The 22,002-nt window shown below is 37.0% G+C and overlaps 2 protein-coding genes across 3 annotated transcripts in view; one reads left to right on the forward strand and one right to left on the reverse strand.

The window, feature by feature from the left end:
* The window catches only part of RECQL (RecQ like helicase), a 47,188-nt gene extending 43,288 nt beyond the window's left edge, over positions 1-3,900 (reverse strand). Inside the window, exons 1-2 of one of the 2 annotated variants that reach the window (XM_026502300.4) lie at positions 3,799-3,888; positions 3,426-3,649 (exon numbers count right to left, since the gene is read on the reverse strand). The gene's annotated coding sequence lies outside the window, so the exon portion shown is untranslated. Of the gene's footprint in view, positions 1-3,425; positions 3,650-3,798 lie in introns of both variants that reach the window. The other variant, XM_026502299.4, reaches the window with a different exon arrangement.
* Positions 3,901-4,017: 117 nt separating this feature from the next.
* GOLT1B (golgi transport 1B) lies at positions 4,018-17,025 on the forward strand. The gene is made up of 5 exons (XM_026502302.4): positions 4,018-4,182; positions 9,650-9,741; positions 11,312-11,490; positions 12,642-12,723; positions 14,591-17,025. The coding sequence occupies exons 1-5, from the start codon at positions 4,158-4,160 to the stop codon at positions 14,627-14,629; spliced, it is 417 nt and encodes a 138-aa protein (XP_026358087.1). The 5' UTR covers positions 4,018-4,157; the 3' UTR covers positions 14,630-17,025.
* The last annotated feature ends 4,977 nt before the right edge of the window (positions 17,026-22,002 follow it).

Consider the following 22,002-nt stretch of genomic DNA (forward strand, 5'->3'; position numbering starts at 1 on the left):
ACTACACTGACTCAAATCTACCTGAGAACTCAAATGAACCATTAGAATGAATGGTTTTTACTAAGCACCTCCCTGGTACTACTATGCAAGGTTCTTATTTATGTTTGATTTCTACTTCCATTTGCATCACCTGCTACAAGGTAACCTAAATCTAGTTCTTCATCTTCTAGCAAAACTTTCTGAATAAAGTCAAGCTATGGCAACTATCCTTTCATTTATCAGAAATCACTATATTCTATTGGCACCTGCCAACATTTTTACCCTACCCTGGCTTGCTCATACAGCCTTGAAAGAGTCACTCAGGCTTTAGTAGCCTAGGATTCATCAGAACCACACCAACTTTCGGCTTTTTAAGTTTTTACAGAGAGACAAAAGGAACTATGTCCTTTGCCACATTAAAAACTATACTATAAAAAAATGTATGTCTCTAAAAAGTTTTTATAACTGTGTATTTATAAATTTGCCAGTCCACAATTGCTTACTTCTTGGTTTTTACTAGGAACTAAAATGTATAAGAATTCTAACTAATATATGTAATTAAAGCTACTAGAAATAAAAAGGACAAATGAAAACAACAGTACACTAAAAGCAGTTAAAGAAAATAGAACACGTTTTTTGGACAATATATGAAGAATACGGGTTTTGTTGTTGTTTTGGTAAGGGAAAAGGGAAAGTAATTTTGTCCGAAAGTAAAATGATAATTCCAGAATGAGAAAAGTTAAAAGATGAAATAAAAACTGTATGGATATAAAAAATTGTAGAGGGCGCCTGGGTGGCTCAGTCGGTTGAGCGTCTGCCTTTGGCTCAGGTCGTGATCCCAGGGTTCTGGGATCCAGTACCGCATAGGACTAGTGGGGAGTCTGCTTCTCCTCCCTCTGCCCCTCCCTCCTGCTCATGCTCTCTCTTTGTCTCTCAAATAAATAAATAAATAAATAAATAAATAAATAAATAAATTTTTTAAAGAAAATTGTAGAAGGCTTATGGAAAAGGAATTGAGAAAGGAATTTTATGTGTGGTCTTGCTAAGACTCATGGATTTAAGTTTTTGCAAAACTATTCCTACAAAAGTGCTTCATCTCCAAAGAGATTCATGGAAAAGACTCTGACAAGTAGAGGTTTCTGTTAACTTTAAGATCATAACACTGAACTCGGTAAGAATTTCTAAAACTCTAGTGGAAAACTAATTCATAAAGTTATTAACCCAAGATGAAGCAGAACAAGAATTACAGAAGACTCAATGAAGATAATTATAATTTTTTATGACTTCACTTAAAACACTGATGGTTGTTCAGTGTTTTGTTTTCCAGATTTAAAAGGCTCGTTTTCTCTTCTCTTTTAAGCTATCTATAGCTTACGATTCAGTAAACCTACTTTTGCAATCAACAGTTGAAACATTTATCTTATTCTCCCTACCTGATCCTGCCAGAATTTAGAAACTCTTATTAAATATTCTCATATTATCTTTCTATTCTATATTCTATATATATTTCTATTCTATATATATATTTCATGATAATATATGTATTTATATAAGCTCAATCTGATCTTGTAATAGGACACAATAGGATAAGTTCTTAGCATGGCTGCTTAGCCCAAAGAGCCTTGAAAAGTTCAATCTAAGATTCTTTTTTTTCTTTTTAAGATTCTTTATGAAAAGTTCCAGCAAAGCAGATTTAAAAGAGCCTATATGATCACTATTTTTGCTGCACTTATGTAAATAATCAGGCCAAATTTATTGAAACTAGTCTCAATCTGCAAATAAATTAGTCTAACTGTAGTTATCTTGATAGAAATGGAATGATTATAGAGAAAAACTGTTTCAGTAATACACCTTTGTGGATATCAGATTCTACTGCTGTTAACTGTCCTTAAGGTTTTATTTTCCACTTATAAACTGGACTGGATCCTGAATTCTAGTTTCCTCCAACATTTGGCTAGAACTCTCCAAACTAACATTTTCAATTTCCTCCCACTCTTCTGACTTGGAATCACTATGAAAACCAAACGGCCCTTTTCACAAAGCCATGCAAGCTAAAGCTGGACAACTGGATATAAACTTCAGAGAAACCACCAAAAGAGCTCATGTGAGGACAATGTGCCCGTGCTCAGCAAGATCAGCAGAGATATTCAAACTGCAAACCAGGAAAATCTGTCAGATTGTCACTCTTGCCCTCACTCCATCTAAAGATAATTCGAGCCCAACATCTAGAAATTTTCTCTATTGGCTTCTCTCCAAACTCAAGACACTGAATTTATAATTTTCTTGAATATTAATCCTTGTTTTTCTTTTGTTTCCATAGAAATATCTCTCATTAAATTATGTGACTGTCCATACATCTCACACCATATAGAGGCCGAATTTAGACGGAAATTCACCTGCTACTCTGTCTCCTAAAATAAAACATCCTCACCTTCATCCAGGCCTAAGTCATCACGAAGATGTGATTGTTAATACAACATGTTATGCCTATGTAAATACCTTTTAAAAAATTGAAACCCAGTTGATTTATTTAGTTGGTTAAATGTTGGCACCTGGGAATCTCCTCTGGAAATTTTTCAATCCTTGGTTATTGTTCTCCTTAAATCATATTTACCTCTCTAATGTGCTGCATACTCTCAAGGTTTTTAAAGACCTGTCAGCAGCCACTCACAGGCCAAATGGCATCCATGAGGATCAGACAACTGGATGAAATCAACAATAATCACATAAATGATGAAGATGGTGACTACAGGGCTTGAGCCTGATGACTCAACTAATGGCAACAGCAAAAATGTGATTCTTCAGCCTGGGTACATCAACAGAGGAAACTGAAAATAATATTATACTGGTTGATCAGAATAACCAAAAGGGGATAATCGTTAAAATAAAAAGCAAACCAGTCTTGAAAACTCCCTGAGCAGACAAAACCAGTTTAGTCAAACAAAGCTCAACTGAGCTTATTTTGTGAGACTAACTTGACCCAGATAATTTCCTGTTTATGCCTCCAGAAATCATAAGCAAAACAAACTGTTTCCCAAGGTTGATATGAAGTAACCACTAACCAATTCCCTGTCACTTAAGAAAATGTTAATATTCTAATCACTGTGAAGAAAAAATAATCACTGACTTCTTACTACATAAGTCGCTTTGTAAAAATATACCCAAGAGCCTCATTCCCGTTTTGGCTTTAATGCTCCTGGTTCCACTGTTGTCCCTTTGGTGGGTGCACAATAAACTTTTACTTTTAAATTACGACTTCAGTGATTCTTTGATTTTCCTTCTGCTATTTCTGAACTTTTGACAGCACCCACAATAAATATTTCACGGGGTGACAGCCAGTCATTGATACTGGAGTAAACACCTCTGAGGTACCACAGGCTAAATCAGACACACAACCCCCTCTCCCTGCCACCTGCGTTTAGAAAACAATAGCAATTTAATAATACCCTCCACTACGCTTATGCGTCCTCCGACGGTGGATGCCTATATACAGACTTTGGTAACCAAAGCTTCCTGCATGGAAAAGGCTGGAGATAAAAAGAGAGGGGTAGGCAGTCCGACGTGCCCCTAAAGGACCAAGTTCCATCAGAGATGGGCGAGCATTAACGTCCGTTTCTCTCCTGCCAATATATTGGTGAACGGAAGTGATCCGCGATAGACCGGCCTCACCCTCAGGAAGGAAAAGAAAAAATTAGCCCTTTCAAAGCAGATGTACCCCAGAACCTCTCTCCAAGGGGTTAAAGAACCCCTTCACCCCACCCCAGCCCAGCTGCCTCGCTCTCCGACCTCAAAGTGCTGGCCCTCAGGAGCACTACTTACAGTTTTCAGGCGCTCTCCAATGAAAACTTCCCGCCACCAGTCTTTCCTTTTTCTTCAGCTGCGAGCATCCGCCCTTCCGGTTAGGTCTCCTCAACCAATTGCAAGTAACACACTTCTCTAATTGGTGAAGGGGTGTGGCCACTACGTGCGTCATCGAACAAGACTATGGGTTACTGGTTGATATTGGGTGCGGGCTTAGCCAATGGGAAGCGGTCTGAAGCTGGGGTCGGTGTGGCTGCGTGTTTCCGGAAGACGTGGCGGATCTCCCCTGGGCTGTTTCCCGGCTTCTTTTCTCCCGACTTTGCTTCACGCCCTGGGCGCCCCGAGGTGCTGTAGCCGCTGCCCTCACTACTGCAGCGATGATCTCCTTAACAGACACCCAGAGTAAGTACTCTCCCGGAATCCCCGCCTGGATCCTCGCACACCCGTTGCTCGAGCTCGTCTTCGCCTGCCCGCCCGCCCCTCTGTCCGGGTCAATGAATGAAGCTCGGCGTTGGGGGCGGCGGCCTGCGGGACGGAGCTAGGGATGCGGGACCAGAAGAGCTGCCTTGAGGGGGCGGGAGCTGGATTTGCAGTGGCAGACCCGGCTTGGGAGGAGGGTCAGTGGGATCTGGGGAGACGCCCGATCTGGGGAGGGGGAAGTCTTTGCTGAGTGTCTGTCTTGCACCAGGGTCTCACTGCTCTCACTCCCAGTGAGATGGGCGCTTTGTTCCTGCAGATGGCCACAAGAGAAAGTTTGATGCGCGGTGCCCGTGGGGATGTTGGTGCACACGACAAACTTGGGGTCGTCTACAAGTTACTGGCCGGTTGTTCGGGAGGCGGTATTTTAAGTGTCATCTATTACAGGTTTTGGTTGTGTTTTTGTTTTTTTAAAATATGCTTACACTTAAATATCTTGAGTATTTCGCCTTTTGGCACCTCTGGAAACGACCTTCCAAAGATTCCTTGAAATGATTTCACTTTTCTACCACCTAATGTTTCCATAGTAGTAAAAAGCCACCTTGTGTTCAGTTAAACGATTTCTTTCCTTAATGTTGTATATTGTGCTTTGTGACTTGTTTTATTATTTTAGCATCTCTTTCTGCCTACCACAGAGTTCTCCAAGGCCTAGCTTGTGTCTTAAAGTTAACATTGCTGTTTCCTTTTCTTTCATTTTAACACTACTACTTCTCCACCCTTTTGTCAGCCTTAATCATTTTAGTATTTACTTGTCTGCCCAACCGTGTAGGTCCTATCTTTTAGTGGTCATGATAGTCTTTTTGTGTCACTTTGCTTTATCCGTTATGATCATTTCTTATTTTGCTTAACTTATTTTGATTTTCAAGATTTTAAGAACTAAACTGTCCATTAAAAATAGAATTTCATTTTAAATGCCCTACTTTAAAGTGGAGTCTTAAGGTTTGGGTTGAAGTCATGGTTGACTTGAACTTCAGAGAACTTACAGGGTCTCCTGTATACACCTTCACCCCAGTCAGGCTCTTCTCCTTCCTGTGGTTGGATGTGTCTGCACCTTGGAGCCACCTGCACTGGCCCAGGAAGAGTGCCCGTTTTGCTCTGTTGGCCTGTTCTGATCAGAAGACACATAAAGTCCTTTTTTTTTTTTTTTTTTTTACTGTTATAACAGAAACTAGCAATTGTATAAAGGCACCTTCTTTCATTTTACCAAGTGCTTTCATATAAATCATTACACTGAATTTTTATAAGACCCCTATAAGGCAGGGAGAAGTATATCTCTTTTATAAATTAAAAGAGGCTCAAAAGAAATTCAGTGTGTGGTCATAAGGAAAGTGACAGAAAGAAGGCTCGATCTCGGGTCTGCTGGCTCAGAAACCTTTGTGTTCACTATATCCTACTAGCATCTAAGAAAACTGGTTATAAACTTTACTTGAGATCTGTCTTAGAATGATGTGGTTCTTTCATAGCAAGAGTAGATACAGCAGTAGATATTTATCATAGAATTATGCATTGATTTTTTTTTTTTTTTTGAGAGAGATTGTGTAGGATATTTAGAGTTGCTGCCTTTGTGGTAGTGTTCTGTTCCTCTTGATTGAAACCCAAACTTAAAATTAGGTTGTCTAAGAAAATTAGAATTGTATACCTAAATTGCTAAAATTTATTTCTAATCCTACTAATTAGAGAAAGTGCTTATCTCTATGCAGCTTTTCTAACTGTGAAGTATTATTACTTCTCCTTTCTGAGTCTGATTATTACATAGATTAAAAGTATGAACTATAAATCCTCTGCATAGAGATTTTCTTCTATTGAAGACTTCTTATAGGGACAGGTGCCTGATTTACATTCTTCCACAATCTTGAACAAGGAGATTGGGTTAGAATATGGGCAGAACAGGGAGCATTCTCCTTCATTAAATTGATGAAGAAGATGAAATTATATTCTTCGTTGCTCATTTGCCATTTGTTTTTGGTAGGACAGTGGATTGGAATACAAAATTGTTAGTGAACCAAAAGTTCTTTGGATTTCAAATGGTGTGTGTGTGTGTGTTGTGTGTGTGTGTGTGTGTGTGTGTGTGTGTGTGTTTAACTGCAGAAATTGGCCATCATTCAAGTGATTTGCCAAGATTATTCTGGGATTCTGATTCTGGGAGAGGGTGACCAAGCACTGAACAGAATAAAAAGCAATTGTTTTAAGGGGTTCTATAATAGCACTGGCCCCACCTGTTCTCCATAAAAACACAAGATTTATTGAGGGGTACAGAGTTGGGTAGTTCCCATGCTCTAGATCTTTACTTCATTATGTCACGTTGCCTGAAATTCTACCATAATGTTCAGTTGAGTTGTTCAACTTGGTTGATATTCAGTTGAATTCTTTATTATGAAATTTTCTATTTTTTAAAATGCATAGTAGGAAAGAGAAAGCTAATATTAAAATTTTCAACAAGATATCAAAATGCTAACAGTGATTGCTATTGGATTAAGCATCTTTCCTTGTAAAATTTCCACAAAAAGTTTTTTTCATTTTAGACAAATTTTATTAAACTGCTTTTATCAGATTGTTCTTTAAAAGAAAAAAAACTCACATATGTATGCAAGAGGAATGCAGGTTTGATAGTTGCATCAGAGAAAGATAAATTTATTTTACTGGGTATGATTCTGGTGGTGAGCAGGCAGCTCTGTTTAGGGCTTTCTTAACCAGAGGGCTTATGAATGCATAGGCACAGGAAAGATGGGCATTCGGGAGATGAGAAAGGGCACAGGGAAATACTTGGCAACATCATCCCAGTGCCAGTTCTGGCAGATATGTTACAGGCAACTGTCTCCTCCTGGGCTTACACTGGATGAAACAGTGCAAGTGTTTTGGTGCCCATTTTACGTTTGTAAGCTGCGGAGTCCAAAAACTGAGCTTGAATTCTAGCCTGACTCCCCACAACCACCACTCTTCCTGCCCAACAGCCTGTGCACCCCCCCACACACACACACACATACATTTGCTGATTCTGTGAGCAAGGATAAGTTACAAATCTACAAGTCTGAAATATGGGGCTGGTGCTACTTTTCACCTCACAGTTTGTTAAAGGAATTACAACATATTTGTATAAACATTTCAGTGAATGTGAAACCATATCCAGATACCGTCTTTTTTCACTGCAGTCAATTTTTAATACTTCTACTAACACCTACTTAGTTGTTAGATAACAAACTAATCCTATTAAACTTGAGTCACCTAAAGATGCTTCCCCCCAGAAGTTCAGGATGCTCCAGTGCCCCATGAGTTTCATTTAATCAAACATATTCAACCTGGGGGAAAAAAAATCCTGTAGGAAGCAGTATGATATAATAGTTAAGCACAGGTACTAAGTTCAAATGCTTAACCAGAAGTGTGACTCTAGGCAAACAAAGTTGTTTCTTTAAACCTCAATTTCCTCCATCTCTAAAACGATGTAATCACACCTACCTGGGAGTAGTATGGGAAGAACTAAGTTATTTAAGGTATGTAAAGCACCCCATAATGGCAAATTCTCAGTACATAGTAGGTGTGCTTCCATATAATTTCCTTTCTGATGAACAAACATCTCAAAATTTGGGGGACACCTGGGTGGCCCAGTCCCTTAAGCATCCAACTCTTGATTTCGGCTCAGGTCATGATCTCAGGGTCATGAGATCGAGCCCTACATCGGGCTCCCCACTCAGCTCAGAGCCTGCTTCAGATTCTTTGCCTCTCCCTCTGCCTCTGCCCCTCCTCCTACCTACACTGCCTCCCTCCTCCAATAAATAAAATCTTGAAAAAAAGTCTCAAAATTTTTATGTAATCATTAGGATAATTTATGAAAAGGTAGAAATTAGTCCTGTTCAAATCACTCACTGCCAGTGACTAAATCCTAACTACTAAACAGTCATACAATGGAATTTTGCTCGTTTTGCCCATATTTTCTTCTAGGAGATTATGTCTGACGGCTAAACAGTTATTTTGGTCAATTTTCTTAACGGATTTAAGCATGAAAGCATTAGCCTCTCATTTTCATAGGATTCTGTGTCTGTGGAATACACTTATCAGTATATTTATATACCAGTACCTGAATTCTTTTAGACTGTCTTTGGGGAAAAAAAGGTAGTTGGAATGAAAGACAGTAGTTGACTGTAAATTGAGGAGGTGGGGGGGGTGTAGAAAAATATATGAAAGAAGTTTTCAATTCATCAGAACGTTTTACAAGGCTCAAAAATTTTTTTAAGTAGCTGTGACCTAGACTTTGGCTTTTTGGAGCCAAGGCCAAAAAGTTAAGTAACAGATCAGAAATCATTAATAGTGTATTTAAAATTGGGTTTCCAAAAATATGGTGGTTTCTGCTCTGTTTCATTATTTCATGCAGATAGTATATGTCTGGGTAAAATAAGGATTGGTAAGTATTTCCTGAAAGCAAAACTAAAATGATCAAAGAGGTGACTTAGTGGCTTATGCTTTTAGCATTACCAGAAAAGGACAACTGTAATCTTAGAAAATTAAGAATCCTCAAAGTAAAAAGATAAGACCAAGAGAACATAAAGGTAATGAAATTATTAGTTTTATGTAAGGATGAACTTAAACTTCAATGCTTACACTTTGTTCACCATGCACTCAGTACCTAGAAGAGATGCTGGCATTTAGGAGTTGATCAACAGTCCTTTGTTTTTGAATGAAAAGAGTAAAACCCCAGCATATTAATATTAAGTAAAACTGTTCTTTGAAACTTTTGGAGAGCTGATACTAAGCCTTATACACTAAGTGTGTGAATATAAATTATAGAAGATAAATCTGTATCATCAAGAAGTTAAAAGTGGTGCCTGACCTCCTGAAAATTAACTTTTGAAGAGTCAATGATGTGATTCTCCAGATATTGCCCTTGTGAGAAGCAGTGTATCACGGAGTGAAGTATATTGTGCTGACCTATGGTAGTATTTGCACTGGGTTAAGGAATGAATTTAAGAGGTGAAGGAAGTAACTGTAAATATTGTGCGTATAAATAATAGTCCTAGAATATGAAAGGAGATAAATAGTAAAAGAAAACCCATATATTTATGTCTGATGCCAGAAGGGTTCTTGGGAGGCAAAAAATATATAATCAAATATTTAGAATCCTGATTATCTTTCTCTATCATGTGTATGTTTATGAGAAGTGCTATCTCTCATATAAGGGTTAGAGATTTCCATTTAGATTTTAAATTTTGAAGTTATTTGCTGATGTTAGTTTAATCTATTATGGATCTTAACGAATGTCATAAAGTTAACCTGCAATGTTGGGGACCTATTTTCTTATATCAGCCAAAAGAAAAACTGAAAAATTTTCTTACTTAGCTTATCAGGATCTTAATGTAACTTTTATTTTTCTCTATCCTTAACTATATAACTTTTATTGCAGAAATTGGAATGGGATTAACAGGATTTGGAGTGTTTTTCCTGTTCTTTGGAATGATTCTTTTTTTTGACAAAGCACTACTGGCTATTGGAAATGTGAGTTTTTCAACATATATTTTAACTAAATTCATAAGGTAACTTTAATTACAAATGAATTATTGCCTGCTATTAAATTTGGGGGGAGATAATTCATTGTTACTCATGTAAAGATTCCTATTATCTTCTCTGTTTATATCAGAAATAAAACCTGTTTAGGGCGTTTGGGTGGCTCAGTCTATTAAGCACCTGCCTTCTGCTCAGGTCAAGATCTCAGGTTCCTGGGATAGAACGTGCTACTCCCTCTCACTCTGCCTGCTCCTCCCCCTGCTTGTGCTCTCTCTCTGTCATATAAATAAAATCTTTAAAAAAAAAAAAAAGTCTGTTTAAATAAAAGGTAAACACTTAAAGAGGTTTTTGAATGACTACTCTGTTGAGTGTTTGATATGTAATATACAATAGATTGAATCAAGGCTACCTTTAGATAGGAGTTCAAAATAGGTGACTTGGTAGACCCCATGTCTTGTTAAATTTGTTAATATGTTTGACTTAAAACATGTGACTTGAAACATTTGGTTCAGTAGCATAAGATAAACAGATTTTTAAAAACCATTTAAACCTCTTAATACATCTGTATATTAGCAGTCGACTTGCTGAGAAAGGTGCGTGAATTGTTTATTTGGAATGTGTACTTTGTTGTCCATGTGTGAAGGTTGTGCAAGAGTTCTAGAAATAAATCATAACCCTTTAAGAAGATAACAAAGTTACTGAATAATACTAAATATCTTTGAAGTCTGTACAACCATAGGCTTTTAATTGGAAATTAGAAAATATAAAGGTTAACAAAACTATTCAAAATTGGTATTTTAATTAATATAAATAGCATTGCTGTCTGAGAATATGAAGCTTAACCATTAGGCTCAATCAATACTTGTGTGAAAAATTTTTCATTAAAGAGAGTTATGAAGAAAGGCAAGTATTGGAACTAAAACCTGGGGGAAAAGCAAGCTTTTAATAGATGACCATTTCTTGCTCACTATCTGAAAACATACAAAATATATGTATATTTGAGAACATACGGCTTTATTTTTATTTCTGCTGCCACCAGATATTCTGGGATTAGTAAGACTAGAATCCTCTTCCTGGCTTTGTGTGGTTTCTTCTATTAGTTTGGCCATGTCAGTATTCCTCCCACCCATAGGAACTCCTGTAGCCCGTGGTGAAGTGTGCACAACCAGGAGTACTTCCGGGTGACATGTTTATGGGCAGCCTTCCTCTTTTGCCCAGTCACTCCTCTGCTTAACTAAAGCCCTCTCCATCTCACTTACCTGGGAGGACCACTGCATATGCACATGCCCATTGGTAACATCTCATCTTTCGTTGGTTCTCTTTTTCTCCATTTAATCAAGAAAGAAGAGGATGAGAAGCGTGGAATCCAACTCCAGCTTTCGCATGCTTAGCCCACTCCTTGATTCTGCCTTTTGGCATGCATCATAGTTTCCTCCAGCCAGTTGCCCCTACAAAGAGCCAGATGTGCTGCTTTTTATTATATTTAGCTTTGACCTTGCTTTTCAAATTTATACAGTGTGTTTAACTACTTCTTCTATCTCACATTTTCTTTCTCTTCTAGGTTTTATTTGTGGCCGGCTTGGCTTTTGTCATTGGTTTAGAAAGAACATTCAGATTCTTCTTCCAAAAACATAAAATGAAAGCTACAGGATTTTTCCTGGGTGGAGTATTTGTAGTCCTTATTGGTTGGCCTTTGATAGGCATGATCTTTGAAATTTATGGATTCTTTCTCTTGTTCAGGTAAGGCAATTATTTTATTTTACTTTTTCTCTTTCAATATACCAGTATGTCAAATAAGTAATTATTACAAAAACCCAGATATTTGCATCAGCATGAGTACAAGATCATAATTTTCTCAAATGGATTTTTGTTTGCATTGAATCTTTTATTGAATCTCTTATTAGATAATTCAGTCAACTATAAAAATGTTTATTAAATGTAGGTGACTGCCAGTAGGTTCATTATCTTATACTTTCAACTCAATAAAATTGGTTTTATTGGGATTTTAAGGCACTGTCTTTCTATTTAAGGCACTTCACTATTTTTAGCAACTAAACAGTAATATGTATATACATACAACATTTTAATACATAGAACCATACATACTGCATAGTTACTGCCACTTGATGACAGTTCTTTTAGTACATACACATATTAGAAAATTTTGTACTGAGGGGCGCCTGGGTGGCACAGCGGTTAAGCGTCTACCTTCGGCTCAGGGCGTGATCCCGGCGTTATGGTATCGAGCCCCACATCAGGCTCCTCCGCTATGAGCCTGCTTCTTCCTCTCCCACTCCCCCTGCTTGTGTTCCCTCTCTCACTGGCTGTCTCTATCTCTGTCAAATAAATAAAATCTTTAAAAAAAAAAGAAAAGAAAAAGGAAAAAAAAGAAAATTTTGTACTGAATACGCTATGATAGATTTTGAACAGTCACTATTTTACAAATGCTAGTTACTAAGTGAATAAACAATAGTATTTTCTGTGAGAAAATACCTTTAAATAAGGTTGGTTTAATTATTCAAGAAATGTATATCCTTTGTCTTCTATCTGCCAAACACTGTATTATGCACAGGAGACATAAAACTAAATTAAGTGTCAAATCTGCTGTAGAGAATCTCTCATTTCTGATACGGGAAATAGACTATAAAGATACCAGCAGGATATAGTAGTAATGTGTTACAGGTGTATAAGCAAAACACTATGGGAGTATAATTAAGAATGAGATCAAATCCCGGAGAGGTAAGAAACATTACCACTGAACGTAACATTTGAAATTTGAAGTCTCTAAGACATTCAGAATTTTAACTGGATCCTTTCTTTTTACTTGGTTAGCAATTGATTTTGGTAATAAATCTGTAAGCTCTGAGAATACTTTTTCTCCTTCTTCCTAGGGGTTTCTTTCCTGTGGTCATTGGCTTTATTAGAAGAGTGCCAGTCCTTGGATCTCTCTTGAATTTACCTGGAATTAGATCAGTAAGTTATCATGTATTAAAAATAAAATGTTTAAACCATCTTTGATGCTCTTTACTTCTAGAAATACAAGTAATTGATACTTGATTAATTGATAAGTTTTTTATTATGACATAAATTGTTACATCATGGTTGTAGATCATAGTTATCATGAATACCAGAGAAAATAATCATTGCTAACTGTAAAAAACCTGAAATTTTGTTTCACTATATCCATTTTTAATATTCTTGATTTTTTTTTAAATTAACTCTGATTGATATGCTATGCTACCTTTCTCTTTGAGAGTTCAAGGCACTTTTCAATTAACTTTTATATGATTTCTAATTTTAGAAGCCATTAGGTAAAAAGGACATCATTATTTCTAATAAATATTTTCTTTCTTAGACTGTATCGCCAAATAGCATGCGTTAAGACAATTAAATCAAGCACAATTATACTGGAAGTCAGATGATAAAATTCTGTTCCCACCTCTCTCCACAATTTGAATGATCTCATAAGATCTGTTCTTCCAAGATGGGCCATCAACTTCCTAAAGTTGTTTACAGACGTTTGTAGATGTTTCTAGAGAGATGATCCATAGCACTTATGGGTTTCTCAGAGAGCTAAAGGATGTCTTACCCACTGAAGAATGGGTTTTGCTGTAAGACAAAAATCTCATTTCCAACCTCAAGTCAATTTTACAGTCAGAATTCTAAATATTTGAAGTTCCCCTTAGAGAGGGAATGTTGTGCTTTCTCTCCACCTAAGTTTATCTTAAAATCCTAATGAATCTATGGAACTTTCAAAGCAGTGACGCACCAATCACCTATTTATAATAATATAAAATGTTGGGATGTGGGCTTATAGGAGGTATGTCCAGATTTCATTTACATTAATCTCCAAACTCATACTGTAGTTAATGTTGTTTTTACTTAGAATGGCTTTTGAATTTACCGAAACTTCTAGTTACACAGTTGTAATCATTATTCACGTCCTTAATTTAAGGATTCTTCAGTATTTGCATAAATGGACACCCAATGCTGTAAATTATGTTTCCTATTATTATTACTTCATTGTAATAAATGGTTCAGTAAAAATGTGAATAGTGAAATGAAAGGAAGGGTTAAATGATTGCTAGATTTTGGTAGTGTTATGACCACTTGGGTTACATAACTTTTAATATCTCCACTAATTATTTTGTTTCAATATTTGCATCACCATCTGGAATGCTGAAGAAGGCCCAGTTGCTTTACATTTGGGGTGGAGTAGCCAAAGTAAATAACCACTTACATTAACGTGTGTTAAAATTTATATTCAATAACTATAAATTTATGCTTGCCTCATTACATCTATTTTTAATGTCATTGCCACTTTCAGTCTGAAGTCCAGAATACACATTTAAAGTATTTTTAGTCAATAGCTGTTGTTAATTATTGAACTTAATGGAGTTAAATCTGTTTGTTCAAAGACTACATAGGCCCTGAAGAGATCCTCAGTAATGGTCAGTTGAAATATCTTATTGGGTTCATTAATGCATGAATGGCTGACATTTCAGCTTTTTATTTTTTTTATTTTTTTGTTAAGCTAGCAGTGTTAACTTCATTTTATCCAATTGTTTTATTCATTGTGTTGCATTTCTCGTGTTGCACCCTTAAAGTCATATGCATAACATGTCATGCAAAAACAACCTTAGCAAAGAAAATTTTTTATACACATTTACGTGTCAGGAGATTGTGGTGAGTAGTACTGAATTAACCATTGTCAGTCACACCTTAAATTTCCACAAATCTTATAAAGCTGGGTTTTTAAATCAACGTTTAAAATATTGATATAATGTGTTTATAATGCCATGGGCTTTCTCTTAATTACCTGTTTTTCTTCTCCTTGCAGTTTGTAGATAAAGTTGGAGAAAGCAACAATATGGTATAACAACAAGTGAATTGAAGACTCATTTAAAATATTGTATTATTTATAAAATCCTTTGAAGAATATTCAGCACAAAATTAAATTACATGAAATAGCTTGTAATGTTCTTTACAGAAGTTTAAAACGTATAGTCTACAAAGTACCAATAGCAGTTAACAAAGAGGCAATGAGAACAGGCTTCTAATCAAGTGATCTAAGAAGTCAGCAAGCAAACTAAAGGAGATGAATCTATGTTACAATACTTATTGAAACTCTTGAAGGCGATTTTTATTGTTTATCCTCAATGTGCGAAACACAGCCATCCTTGGAGAACTGTGGGGCCTGTTTCTTTTCTTCTTATTTTGAAGGCACAGGAGGACCCGTAGGCATTTGCTTTTTAGAAATATCCACTGGAATGGCAAAAGTATTTCCAGTTGCACTGTGTGTCTGAAAGTGATGCATGAGTTAGATTGGATTATGTCATTTAATGTATTAAAACCAAGGAAAACCCAGTTTTGATGTATGAATCACTTTTTTTTTGTAAACATATGGTTAAAATAAAACATTTGTGGTTCTTCTGATTCTTAATATTTTAAAGCCAGATGAAAATCTGAACTAGATATTCACTGTCAGAATACGCAAGGGTCATTCTTTATAGCTAAACACTCCAGAACTACTCATACTTCTTGAGAATCTGACTTAATTATCTGTATCCTTCGTTACATGTAAGCATCTAACAAAAACTATGAAGTAGTCTGTTACATGCCGTGTTTCATTGAGTAGTCTTATTTACGATACCAAGCAATGCAAACCAAATGGATTTTTCCGTCATGGTGTAGTTTTTCTTTCTTTTTTGTTTTATTTTTTTTATTTGAGTAGTGATTTTATCATTTTGCTTTTCATAAATTAAATAACTTGATAACGTTTACTTCAAGATGTAACAAGGTTAAACTTATATATGTCAAGGGCTTTTCATATAAAGCTGAGTTTTCCTTTTTTTTTAGCTTTTTCCTAACATAAAAATCAATATGCATGATGAATGCTTCATAAGATCACTCTTCGTCTTGAGTTCATGGAGACAATATCAGAATTCACATGCTAAAGGTAGTTTACTGTAATTAAATGGGCTATAGTTTCTTAAAAACATGACACTAAAAAAATGTGGTTTTTTTTTCTACCATTGATGCTTGACTGGCAGGAAGAAATAGTGGCCATTTCTTCATTAGTGTTTTCCGAGGTGGCATCTTTTCTGGTAGATGTAAGAACACATTTCAACAGCCATAGTACTATTTGTTTTACCACTAATGATTGCACTGTTTACCTTTTTTTTAACAGTTGCAGAGCTTTTTAACGCACAAAATCATAACTGAAATTTGTGATTTTTATTTACAAACATGTCTACAAAATATATCACAGCTTATGTTATTTTTAGTTAAATCTCGATGCACAGAGAACTCCATCCTTGCTTGTCTAAAGAAGGAAAGACTTGGTATATAGTTTAATGGTTCGGTATTGTGGATTACTGTCTTTTGGTACTGGCATTTGACTTATGACATAATCTGTGAAACTAGATGATATTGACAAAAATGAGACTCCTACCTCAATAGTTCATGGAATAATAAGAGACCTAGTGTTGTGTCTAATGTTCTTCAAAAAAGTAATATCCTCATTTGGAGAGTGTCAAATATATACATATTTTGGGGGTCAACTTATACAAGTTACCCTGTAGGACTCTTATACATATTTTTGACTGATCCATATTATTTTCAGTGGCTAGATAATTCTATCTTTTTAGAACAAGAACTGTATCTGTTAATGTAAGGAACATCTGTATTATTTAACTCCTTTGTAGACATGAATTTCTATCAAAATGTTCTTTGCACTGTAACAGATCTCTTTTTCAAAATCTTACTTCAGAAGCGTTATTAGAAGTTGTGTAAAGGATTTGATAATCTCCCAGTCCTTAGTAAGATTGAGAGGCTGGAGCAGTTTTCAGAGTCCACAGTTAATTTCAAATGTGAGTTCGGGACTACTTGGCAGCATTGTATATTTCTTCTCAGAACCACTGATGAGGCTCTATTTTTAAACATATTAGTCTTCTGACAGAAAGCACTGTACATTATATTGTTTCTTCCTTTCCAAAATTAGCCTTCTGTCTTTGTGACAAAAATACTTTGATTATTGCTGTAACGATGGAGGAAAAGTTCTAATACTACTTAGCCTTAAGTGTACCTGGCATTGTTCAAATGAATTTTCTGTAACAGAAACATACTTGCAATGTTTTTCTTTTCCCCTTACAAATTGTAATTTCTGGAATACTGCTGCTTTAAAAAGTCTCACAGTCAGATTATATGATCTAACAATTGAATATTGTAAATACACTTGTCTTACCTCTCAATAAAAGGGTACTTTTCTATTAATTGGTGGTTGTCTTAGCTCGGGCTGCTATAACAAGTTCTGTAGGCTGGGCGGCTTAAACAGACACTTATTTCTCACAGTTGTGGATGCTGGGAAGTCCAAAAAGAAGGTGAGGGTAGATTCAATTATTGGTGAGGACCCTCTTTGTGGCTTGCAGACAACTGCCTTCTTGCTGCATCCTCATATGGCAGAGAGAGCTTCAGTCTCTTCGTTTTATAAGGACACCAATCCCATCATGGGGCGGGGGGTGGGGAGTTCATCTTCAATACCTCATCTAAACCTGATTGCGTCCCCAAAGCCCCACCTCCAAATACCCCTCATATTGGTGGTTAGGGTTTCAACATATGAATTTGGGGAAGATACATACTCAGTCCTTAACCGTGGTCAAATGCATCTTTATAATGAAATTCTAAAAATTAGTTTAGCATTGCACAATAGCTCACCTCATTTTTTTAAATTAGCCTTATACGCAGTTTTTTTTTTTTAAATGGTCATCACATTTTCCATTTCCAAATTGTTTAAATATAATCATAAATAGGGGCGCCTGGATGGCACAGCGGTTAAGTGTCTGCCTTCGGCTCAGGGCGTGATCCCGGCGTTATGGGATCGAGCCCCACATCAGGCTCCTCCGCTATGAGCCTGCTTCTTCCTCTCCCACTCCCCCTGCTTGTGTTCCCTCTCTCGCTGGCTGTCTCTATCTCTGTCAAATAAATAAATAAAATCTTAAAAAATATATAGATATATAATTGTAAATAGAAATGGAATTCAGGTTAAAAAGTGGGCAGTGAATTTAGAAATACTGGAGAAATGTTTAAATATTTTTTTCTCAAAATGAAAAGAATTGGCTAACGACATAATAAAAAAATAATAATAATAATGAAAAGAATAATACAATAAGTATTTGTGAAAACCGACTTCAGTGTTTTGATTATAAATTTTGGTAAGGCTAAAAATCACTGGCCATGTCTGTCACTTACAGTACCCAATAAGTATTTGTTGAATCCAATACTTGAACTGGAGGTCTTGACTATTTTCTGGTAAACCAGAAGTCTTAAATCTTTTTAATAGATATCTTTCTAAGCTTGTCCCTGTGCTGAAAGGTTCCAACCTCTCCCCTTCTGCTACCTGTACCCCATGTGGGAGGAGGTAGGACACAGTAGTAGAATGCCCCAAATCCAACGACTGGCACAACAACCTCTACTAGCTCTCAAGACCTAATCAGAAGTTCGCCTCTGTCATATCTTTTTTGACCCACTAGCAAAATAGATGGGTCATCCTTGTCCTCTCATAGAACTTTCCACTTGTTTGTATTATTTGATTACAGAAAAGAGATTCTCAAGGTTCAAAGCCTTAAGTGAAAGGAAGACAGTAGACGCTGACCAATGAGTGGGGAGTTTTATTTTGGAGAGCAGGCCTTCTCTGCCCCTGGATCTGAGTGGTAGCCCTTTGAGGAAGTGACTTCTGTTTGTGAGACAGCTGGCCTATGGGGCAGACGGGCCCTGGCATAGAATGAAGCCAAAGTAGGAGAATGAATAATGACCTCATTCATATTAAACCAAAATCCTCTATTCAGTCATCAAAGAAGTAATTTGGATCTTTTATTATCATAACAGCCATATTTCGAGGTAACTACCCAAGATAGGAGTATTTTCTATGTGAACACAATAATCACTAACCTTGTTAAAATACAATTGAAACAGTGACCATTATTGTATGAGTGGACCTGGGCACCATCCATCAACTGGAAGAATTCAGATTACGTCAGTGATACAGGCAAAATGGACTCCATTGAATATGCCTTTATAAAAAGGTTTATCTTAATTTGTCCAGTGCCCATTGCCTGGTCATAATGTCAGCAGAACAAAATTCAGTGGTTTTATCCGTCAGGGGCTTTTATCAAATAACTTTTCCTAGCCCATCTCTAAGGTTGGGCTTGTATAAGTCCTAAAATGTTGTGATTTAATAAAATCGTATTAGGAGGCAATGCCATTTTAGACAAACGCATTCTAGCATGTTGCTTTTGATAAGACTACAATATTGATAATATGTCAAAACCGTTCTCCTCACTTGTGTGTATTATACTGAAAATGGCAGCTTTGACGTAAAGCATCTGCTTGTGAATTCATCAGCTAAACTTTTATAAACAAACCACATCATACTTTTTTCCTTAAAATTGTAAATTCGAAACACGGTTTTATCGGTGATTCATTTTCCTGTCCCTCTTTCTAAAATGTTTTATGTGGTTTTGACATGGAGAGGGAAATAGGCATTTTACTTGTTTGTTAGGTGACCTAGCAATTGGGTTTCACTTACGAGTTCATTTGAAACAAACACATGTATAATGTTATTTCTTTTATTGCCCTTTTTTTTGGAAGTTGCTATAATCCCTTGAAATTAAATCCTAAAACCCTGAAGTCTGGTATTTAAAGAAATATTAAGATTTTATCCAGTTTTGGTGTTAACCTACTAGTCCTTGGTTTTTATTCTTTCCCTTCCTCTAACATTGTGGGGAACACTGCAGTAACGTTTCGGCTCCTTCTTGCTTGACTTATACTTTAAAGGGAGTAAATATTCCACGACTTTCTCCCTACAGACAACTTTCTGTATTCCATTCTCATTTACTAACCAAACCTCATGTCTTCACAGGCTGGCAAGTCTAAATATCAAGAGCCCAAATCCCAAACTCCTTACACAAGTATTTGCAGACAGATATCATCAGCCCCTCAAACTTCAATCCCGAATCAAATTTATCTGTTCTCTTCCCATACTCCTTGCTATTTCTATGGCAAACTATTCCCCCAGCCACACAGACTCCAAAGTTTCATTTTTACCACTTATAGCCTCTAAAGCTTTACTCCTGAAACTGTTCTAGGATCAGGGGAGTAACATCCATCTGCGTCACCTGGGAGTTTATTAGAAATGCAGAATTTCAGTGTCCCAGTTGGTTAAGTGCCTACCTTAGGCTCAGGTCATGATCCCGGGGTCCTGGGAATGAGTCTTCCTGTCAGGCTTCCTGCTCAGTGGGGAGCCTGCTTCTCCCTCTCTTTCTGCCCCTCCCACCCACTCATGCTCTAGAGGTCTCAAATAAATGAAATCTTAAAAACAAAGAAGAAAAGAAATGCAGAACTTCAGATCTCACCCTACCTGTACTAATCGGAATCTGCATCTTTACAAGGCTCTCAGGTGATTCATATACATATTAATCCCTGAGGAGCACTACTCTAACTTTTGGAGGAAAGGAATTATCTTTCTTATCTACGGTACCTTAGCCTATGGTGGGTACTCAGGTCCCTGTTCAGTATCCGCCTATATATGTAACTGTTTCACCTGAATATTGACATACTTTGTATCCTTTTCCTCTTGCCTTCTACACATTCCTTTTTGCAGTTACCTTCTCTTCAGCAGCATCAGTGTCTCCTTCCTCTGGTCATCTCCATCAGCTTATGTGTTCTGCAAATGGTTTGTTAGTTGTCATCAGCAGAAACCAACAGACCTGATTTGAGCAGGACACTGCAGGTGGTGGGACGTCCCCATCCTGGAATCTGACATGAGCACTCCAGGCAGTGTTGCCACGCAAACTCAAGCCTACTACAACCGCTGCTGCACCAGAAAACGTCTCTCCTGATTCCCACTTTCCTCCATCCTAGCTCCAGATTTCCCATCCAAGTGGGTCTGACTGGCGAAGCCTGTGTCACATGCCCACATCCTACCTGATAGGGAGGCTGGGAAAATGAGTGACATTTTCACCTTCTGCAATAGAAGGAAGGCTCTGCCTCCCATCAAGATTCATAATGCTATAATTCATAATTTAGGGAATGTTAGGAATTCCCTAAAAATGAAAGGGTTCAGATATTACCGGAAGGCCAAAAAATAATAACACACTTCCACCACACTCAAGCATCTACTCTTTAAAAAAATTTTTTTTTCCTTTCCCCCTTTTAGTGAAATGTAGTGAAGCTAACTTAAAAATGCTGTCCATACTTGTCTTTATTTCCTCAGATCCTATTCACTTTCAACCCACTCCAATCTAGCTTATGTCCTCAGAAACCATCATATTTCCAAATCCAGGGCACACTCCCTGGTGTTCATCTACCATGACCTCTCAGCATCGTTGGATATTCTGTTGGCCTCCACGGCCTCCTGGTTTCCGGGAATTTCTCTTTTCTTTCTGATCACTTCGCCTCAGCTTGCTTTGCTGGCTCTCACTCTGCTCATCTCTGCATGTCTGTTTTCACAGCTCTGTCCCTGCTTCTCTTCTTTAACTCCATTCACTCTCTAAGTGTTCTCGTCCAATCCCAACCCTTTTCCCGCCTTAAAATTCTTACAATTCTTAAATTTGACCATTTCTGCCTTTAGAAAAAGATCTGTAGACTGGTGGCCTCTTTGCTGAGCTCTGTAGAGTTTTGCATTTCCAATGCCTACTTCACACTTCAACTTAGATCCTTAACGTACATTTTAATTTTAATATTCAAATTGAATTCCCCTTTCTAAACTGGCTCCTTACAAAGTCTCCAATTTCAGTAAATGGCTTTATCATACCCAGTGTTTAAGCCAGAAACCCAAGACTCATCCTTGATTTGTTTTTCTTATACAATCATATCCTATTTATCCACATGTTCTAAATTGTCTACTTCCAACATGCATCCCAAATTCATTTACAGCTCTCAATTCCCTGCAAGTCCCACCCAAGTCTAAGCCATCATCATCTTTTGCTTATGACCATGTTTCCATATGAACCATTTCTTCCCCTCTGACCTCATTTCAAAGTATTCTCCCTTATCACCCATGACCACTCAGCTTGGCCTCATTGGTCTCCCTATTCCTCAAACAAGCCAAGCTCTTTGCCATCCCAAGATTAGTTTTTCTTTCTTCTGCCTGTTACACTAATTCTCACTCTGATTCATCTCATGTCTAACTCTACCTGGTCTTTCCAGAACCCCCTCAATTGCTGCCTTCCCTAAAGTAACCCACCACTTATC

This window comes from Ursus arctos, unplaced genomic scaffold (assembly GCF_023065955.2).
Source record: "Ursus arctos isolate Adak ecotype North America unplaced genomic scaffold, UrsArc2.0 scaffold_26, whole genome shotgun sequence".
Classification (NCBI taxonomy): Eukaryota; Metazoa; Chordata; class Mammalia; order Carnivora; family Ursidae; genus Ursus; species Ursus arctos.

Bases quoted from the DNA above. Each gene is read 5' to 3' on its own strand.
- GOLT1B (XM_026502302.4), top strand. From the start codon at position 4,158: ATGATCTCCTTAACAGACACCCAGA. The intron at 4,183-9,649 runs GTAAGTACTCTC...CTTTTATTGCAG, and splicing joins CTCCTTAACAGACACCCAGA to AAATTGGAATGGGATTAACA. The intron at 11,491-12,641 runs GTAAGGCAATTA...CCTTCTTCCTAG, and splicing joins GGATTCTTTCTCTTGTTCAG to GGGTTTCTTTCCTGTGGTCA.